At 37.5% G+C, this 6735-nt stretch overlaps 1 protein-coding gene across 1 annotated transcript; it reads right to left on the minus strand.

Annotated features, from left to right (window-relative positions):
* Positions 1-2691: 2691 nt before the first annotated feature.
* Positions 2692-6025, minus strand: LOC129260113 (alpha-(1,3)-fucosyltransferase fut-1-like). The gene has a single exon (XM_064099435.1). The coding sequence runs from the start codon at positions 5633-5635 to the stop codon at positions 4250-4252; it is 1386 nt and encodes a 461-aa protein (XP_063955505.1). The 5' UTR covers positions 5636-6025; the 3' UTR covers positions 2692-4249.
* Positions 6026-6735: the final 710 nt, after the last annotated feature.

Genomic DNA, 6735 nt, shown 5'->3' on the forward strand with positions numbered 1-6735 from the left:
TTCCTTTTTCGTGATTTTTCTTCACAAATTTTTGTCCATTTCCTCTTCATAATGACATTTCTTGAAGCAATTTTCTAGGGATATGGTCTGATTGTAATATTCTTCATTTTCTATATAACTTCGTCTTCGTACAAATATCAAAAAGTGTAATTTTATACGATTTTTCCTACAGTTCACAATCCCCATAGGCGCGCGTGTACGGTAGGGACAACCGGTGAATCGACGGAGTGCTCTTCATCGAAATACTACGTTGGTTGGTCCCCGGAAGTGGCGGGCGGAATTTAGCCCGAATCCTCGATGGAAGTCGATCAAGTGCATATGAGCTGAGAGAGTGAAATATCAGTGTACTTGTACAGGCCCTTCTACTTTTTATAAATATTTCTTGTTGCTTTTTTTGTGAAGTTAAATTTTCCTGGTGTAGAGATAAGTTTCAGTTCTAATAATGCACTTCAAATACATTTTGGAGTGTCTGTTTGAGGCGTTTGGGGCGATTTCACCCTGGCCCCAAAATGCTCGCAACGACAATGAGGGGGCATGATGACCCCTAATTTTTTAAAAACTTATTTTTCTATTGAAAATTATCACAAAATTCACCAAAAGTGTGCACGAAAGCCTTCGTATTTCACTTTTAAAACTCCAAAAAGTGCCCAAATGACAAGCTTGGTCGCTTCGCTGCGCGCTTTCAACTTGAGAAAGTTTACGCGTCTGCTTCCCCCCCCCCCTCCTTCGAAAGAAATTCTGTATACGCGGCCATGCTCTAAAGAGCCTGGCACATTGATTTATGTATACTTCATTTTCATTATTTTTATCTCATTATCATCATGGCCTTACGCATAATTTTTTCCGGGGGGGGGGGTGGGGAGAGCAGGACGCACGTAAACTTTCTCATAAAAATCTTGAGAAAGCGAAGCGACCAAGCTTGTCATTTGAGCTTGGTCGCGTCGCTGTCTCGCTTTCAAGATTTTTTTGAGAAACTTTACGCGCGTCCTAGCTGCTCCCCCCCCCCCCCCCCCCCCCCCGGTAAAAATTCTGTGTAAGGCCATGATGATAATGTGATAAAAATAATGAAAATGAAAGTATACATAAATCAATGTGCCAGGCTCTTTAGAGCATGGCCGTATACAGAATTTCTTTCGGAGGAGGGGGGGGGGGGAGCAGACGCGTAAACTTTCTCAAGTTGAAAGCGACACAGCGAAGCGACCAAGCTTGTCATTTGGGCACTTTTTGGAGTTTTAAAAGTGAAATACGAAGGCTTTCGTGCACACTTTTGCTGAATTTTGTGATAATTTTCAATAGAAAAATAAGTTTTTTTAAATTTAGGGGTCATCATGCCCCCGTATTGTCGTTGCGAGCATTTTGGGGCCAGGGTGAAATCGCCCCAAACGCCTCAAACAGACACTCCAAAATGTATTTGAAGTGCATTATTAGAACTGAAACTTATCTCTACACCAGGAAAAATTAACTTCACAAAAAAAGCAACAAGAAATATTTATAAAAAGTAGAAGGGCCTGTACAAGTACACTGATATTTCACTCTCTCAGCTCATATGCACTTGATCGACTTCCATCGAGGATTCGGGCTAAATTCCGCCCGCCACTTCCGGGGACCAACCAACGTAGTATTTCGATGAAGAGCACTCCGTCGATTCACCGGTTGTCCCTACCGTACACGCGCGCCTATGGGGATTGTGAACTGTAGGAAAAATCGTATAAAATTACACTTTTTGATATTTGTACGAAGACGAAGTTATATAGAAAATGAAGAATATTACAATCAGACCATATCCCTAGAAAATTGCTTCAAGAAATGTCATTATGAAGAGGAAATGGACAAAAATTTGTGAAGAAAAATCACGAAAAAGGAAATCGCATCATGAATATTCATATCATGGGCGGTCCCACATTTGCATGTTATAGCGAGTTTTCCATTATTTAATAAATAATGACATTATTTAATAAATAATGGCATTATTTAATAAATAATGGTTATTTGTATATATATAATGATTATTTGTATATAATGGCAAACTGTAAAAATTTTTTATAAATAATGATTATTTATAAATAATGGGATATTGAAACAAAATTATTATTTATAAATAATGAAGTAGATATTTCATTATTTAACAAATAATCTTTATTTATAAATAATGGAAAACTCGAACATTAAATAATGATTATTTATAAATAATGAGAATAATGGTGCACTCGAAAAAATTATGTATAAATAATGAAGTAGACGTTTTCATTATTTAACAAATAATCATTATTTATAAATAATAGAAAACTCAACAAATTATTTATAAATAATGAAAAACAAATAATCATTATTTATAAATAATGAAAAACAAATAATCATTATTTGTAAATAATGAAAAACAAATAATCATTATTTATAAATAATGAAAAACAAATAATCATTATTTATAAATAATGAAAAACAAATAATCATTATTTATAAATAATGAAAAACAAATAATCATTATTTATAAATAATGGAATGTCGAACTATTATTATTTACAAATAATGAAGTATTACTTGGAATTATATATAAATAATTAGAAATGATATTTTATATAATAGTAGTTTTTTACAAATAAAATGTAAATTATATATAAATAATAGTTATTATTTAATAAATAATGATTATATAACAAATAATTGTTCTATATAATATTGGTACATTCGGCGCCTCATAGCAGTGATGTTGTTGGAGCTAACCCGATAGACCTCTATATTGTTATCAAACTATATCTAATTGGTCTGTTATTTGCCTCCAAACCAACTATTGAAATAACTAAACAAAATATTCATAACAAAATTACATCTAATGGCTTGTAGTTTTGGAATCCCCCAAACTGCATAACTAGGCCATCAAGTTCAAGTATCGTCCGTAATGGTGCATCGCAATGATTTAAAAGAGGCATAAACATGTTTACCAAATTCGTATCCACACAATCAATTACATTATATTTTCGTTCCTTTCTGCATAATAATTTTATTCTCATGAAACCCCGCCATTCGACCATTATAAGCTGCATGCAAGGTCCCCAACTTATTGTTCTGTAAATGTGCATGCGGTGATGTAATGATTATGAGTATGATTTAATTTTCATCATCATCTTACAATCGATATACAGGCCTAATTATAAGAATTATTTGATTAGAATAATTCATCTTCGATATTCCTTCACGGTGAGGTTTTGCGCCCACCAGCCCTACCCCGGCTCTACCCCTCCGGATCCTGGCGATATGTATTAACTGATGCATGGTATTTAGCCACTACATACCATATTTGCTCATCTAGATAAAATAAATAATAATGAATGATGCTATACTAGAATAAATGGACATTAGACCAAGTGTGAATTAGACCAAATGAACATTAGACCAAGTGACGATTAGCCCAACTGGTCATTAGACCAAGTGGTCATTAGACCATTTGGCTATTAGACCAAGTGGTCATTAGACCAATTGGATATTAGACCAAGTGGACATTAGACTAAATGGAAATTAGACCAAGTGAAAATTAGACTAAACGGTCAATAGACCATGTGGCAATTAGACAAAATGATAATTAGACCAAGTGGAAATTAGCCGAAGTGGAGATTAGACCAAGTGGTGTTAGACCAACTGGAAATTAGACTTAATGGTTTTAGCCCAACTGCTCATTAGACGAATTGGATATTAGACCAAGTGGGAATTAGACGAATTGGATATTAGACCAAGTGGAAATTAGCCCAACTGGTTATAAGCCTAAATGGAAATTAGACGAATTGGATATTAGACCAAGTGGGAATTAGACGAATTGGATATTAGACGAACTGGTTGTAGACGAAATGAGTTTAGACTATGTGAAGTTGGACGAACTGATAAGTAGACCATGTGGTATTAGACCATCCGATAATTCACCTTTTAAACAAGTAGTAATATCTGTGATCAAAAGTATTTTAAAAAATATTAATTTTCCCAATGAGCACACGATGAAAAGCCTTTTGTTCATAATCATAAAAGGTGGGGAAATTTTAGGATAGGACTGTAATCATTGGGTAGTTGTAAGAATGTACTTGGGTTGATGGATTCAGATGGGCACTCAAGATTGCCACACCCCCTCAAAACAGACAGAAGATGAGATTCCTCCAGAACACGTTATACAGATTATGCTTGCGCATTTCTGAGATAGTAAAACACGAGTGTATTCACTGGGAAGGAATGAACTCCACTCTCAATCCGATCCTTTTTTTAAGAATTAGAGTTTGTTGGAATCCTTTTTCTTCTTCTTTTTGATTCTCGGTTGGTGAACATCGATACCAAAAACTTCTTTTCTTGCGCTGGCATCTGCGCACTTTCCTCGCCACCATGATCCGAAATCCGGCTCTCTATTCTGCAGTAAGGTCTCGGGGAACACAAAGACATGGATGAGCTTCCTCAAAAGATAGCAGAGATTCACTTCCGGTGAAAACATGATAAAGAACCGAGCGGAAAGACAAACGACTTCCCTGTGTTTCTTCCAGTCGAAATACCGGTTGTACCTTTCATCGTCCTTGTCGAGTTTGTAGATGAACTCGACAAAGTCTCCAATGGAGCTAAAGTCCTCGAGGTAGATGAAAGAGTTTGGTGGAAGGATCCGCTCGTAGTCTTTGCGAGGTGAACCGTAGACAATTGGCACGATTCCGTTCTGAAGACATGTCCGCCAAGTCTTCTCGGTGATGTATTCCCTGCATTCGCTATTCTCCAGCGCCAGGTAGAATTTGTAATCCGCAAGAACCTTTTTCCCCTCGATGTCGGTCAATTTTCCCAGGTCGCCACACTTCCCGAAGGTATCAATAGGAAGAAAGTTTTTCAGCTCCTCCACTAACTCCCCGCGTCTCCAGGAAAGGCGACGGCAGTTAGATGCCATCCAGGCTATGAGCTTCGTCTTCTTTGGAACGGGAGGGGCTTCGGTCCACATGGAGTTAAGAGGTTTCCTTTTTAAGTAGCAATATGGGAAGTAGATATCAGAGTCTGAGGCGTAGGTCATGGTGAGATTATAGGGGTTCCCCATCCCGGGAGGAGGCGCGTATTCATGGTCGTGCTGGGGACTCTCTCGAGACAAGAGCACCCAGAGCTGTCCACGTGGTCGTTCCGCCATCAGCTGATCTAGATGGAGACCTTCATGCAAGGAATCGACAAGCAAAATAATGTCAATCGATTTCATTAGTCTCTTCGTTAGATTAGCCTCACCTATGAATCTTGTCTCGACGACGCATGATTCTGAAAAGGGGCAAGAAAACCGGAGCCATTCTGTCGGATCCTCCAAGTGATCCCCAAGAATGTGATCACACCGGTTCCCACAGTACTTGGCTATACGAATGATACATTCATCATTGCTAAATATCCGACTCCTTAGTAATTTCCAAACTAGGCGACTGTCCATCACATTCAATTCCTTTTTCAGTCCAACGAAATTAAGCATCTTATCGACATCCATGTGAAGGACATCATCTTCGACATCAACGAGGCTTCTTTTGAGTTTCTTAATTGTGGGACCATGGTCATTGAAAACTATGAGGTATGAGAAGAGAAGATGAAGTGTGAAACCAAGACACAGCGAGATCACGCATGTTCTTATCAACCAAGATTTGGTCAGATTCATCCTTGCCTGGACGTAGAAAGATGATTGTGGATTCAGACATCAAGAGCGACAGATTCAGGTGATAATTACCATCCAGAATAATTATGCTGCCATTGCGTTGTCTCCACATGCAAAGCAAATTATCAACATTACCACTGGGATAGCATCCAATTATAAATCCGTTTTGTTGGAAATATATAGGGCAGTCACAAATTGATCCAGCAAGATATACAATTCGTCATTAAGCTCCTTTGTTCAAGATCAATCGGTTATTCATAACTACCATGGTTACTAGTACCAAAACGTGTTTAATAATTGTTGTTCGATTAATATGTCTCCAATTAGTATGTAGATGTATCTTGTGGCACATGCATCGAGCCAGACCCTCAGAGAGTGGAAAGTATGCACAGTCAAGACGGGAGAATCGGAGCTAATCAATGCAACTTACGTTTGTTGTCCAAGCTCTTTACTTTCCCCCGTCTCCCATTGAAACAGAGTCCCTCAGTAAACTTATTTGATCAAGGTTTGCTTATCCAAACTCTTGAGAATATTCACGACACCTTCGAGAGTGAACCCTTTTCCAGTGTGGAATATAAAGCGTCTAACCCTAATTACATGTAAATATATTGAGGTTTTGGGGTGAGTCTGGCGGTCACCATTATAATTATGTTAATTGGCAAGGACAAATGGACATAAATATCATACTTGTAGCTTTAAGTCAAATTACCTCACTAAAATGTTGGTAATTCTTTGTAAGCTAAACTTTTATGAGGAAATCTGTCGTAGCATAATAGGGCAGTCTTTAACTCCAATGATACCAACCCATTGTCTCCGAGATAGAGGTAGAAACCTTGTTCATTGCCGGTAAATATACATATAATCATGTAATGAGTTTCAATCGATTTAACAATGATTTATGCAAATTATGGAAATAATCGTATATTCCTCTCTGTTCCAATGTTGTGACATGCAGTAACCGGTTGCAACCGACAGTAATAAGCGTAACCCATGAACTTAACTGATTCCCAATCGTTAAATGTTCAGGTTTGGGAATCGGTTAAGTTCTTGAGAAACGATTGTTACTACTCGTGCAAAATTATTCTGTAGAGTTAGTGAATCGA

Source organism: Lytechinus pictus, chromosome 5, assembly GCF_037042905.1.
Source record: "Lytechinus pictus isolate F3 Inbred chromosome 5, Lp3.0, whole genome shotgun sequence".
NCBI classification, from domain to species: domain Eukaryota; kingdom Metazoa; phylum Echinodermata; class Echinoidea; order Temnopleuroida; family Toxopneustidae; genus Lytechinus; species Lytechinus pictus.

Excerpts from the sequence above, each read along its gene's own strand:
- LOC129260113 (XM_064099435.1), bottom strand. The coding sequence starts at position 5,635 with ATGAATCTGACCAAATCTTGGTTGATAAGAACATGCGTGATCTCGCTG.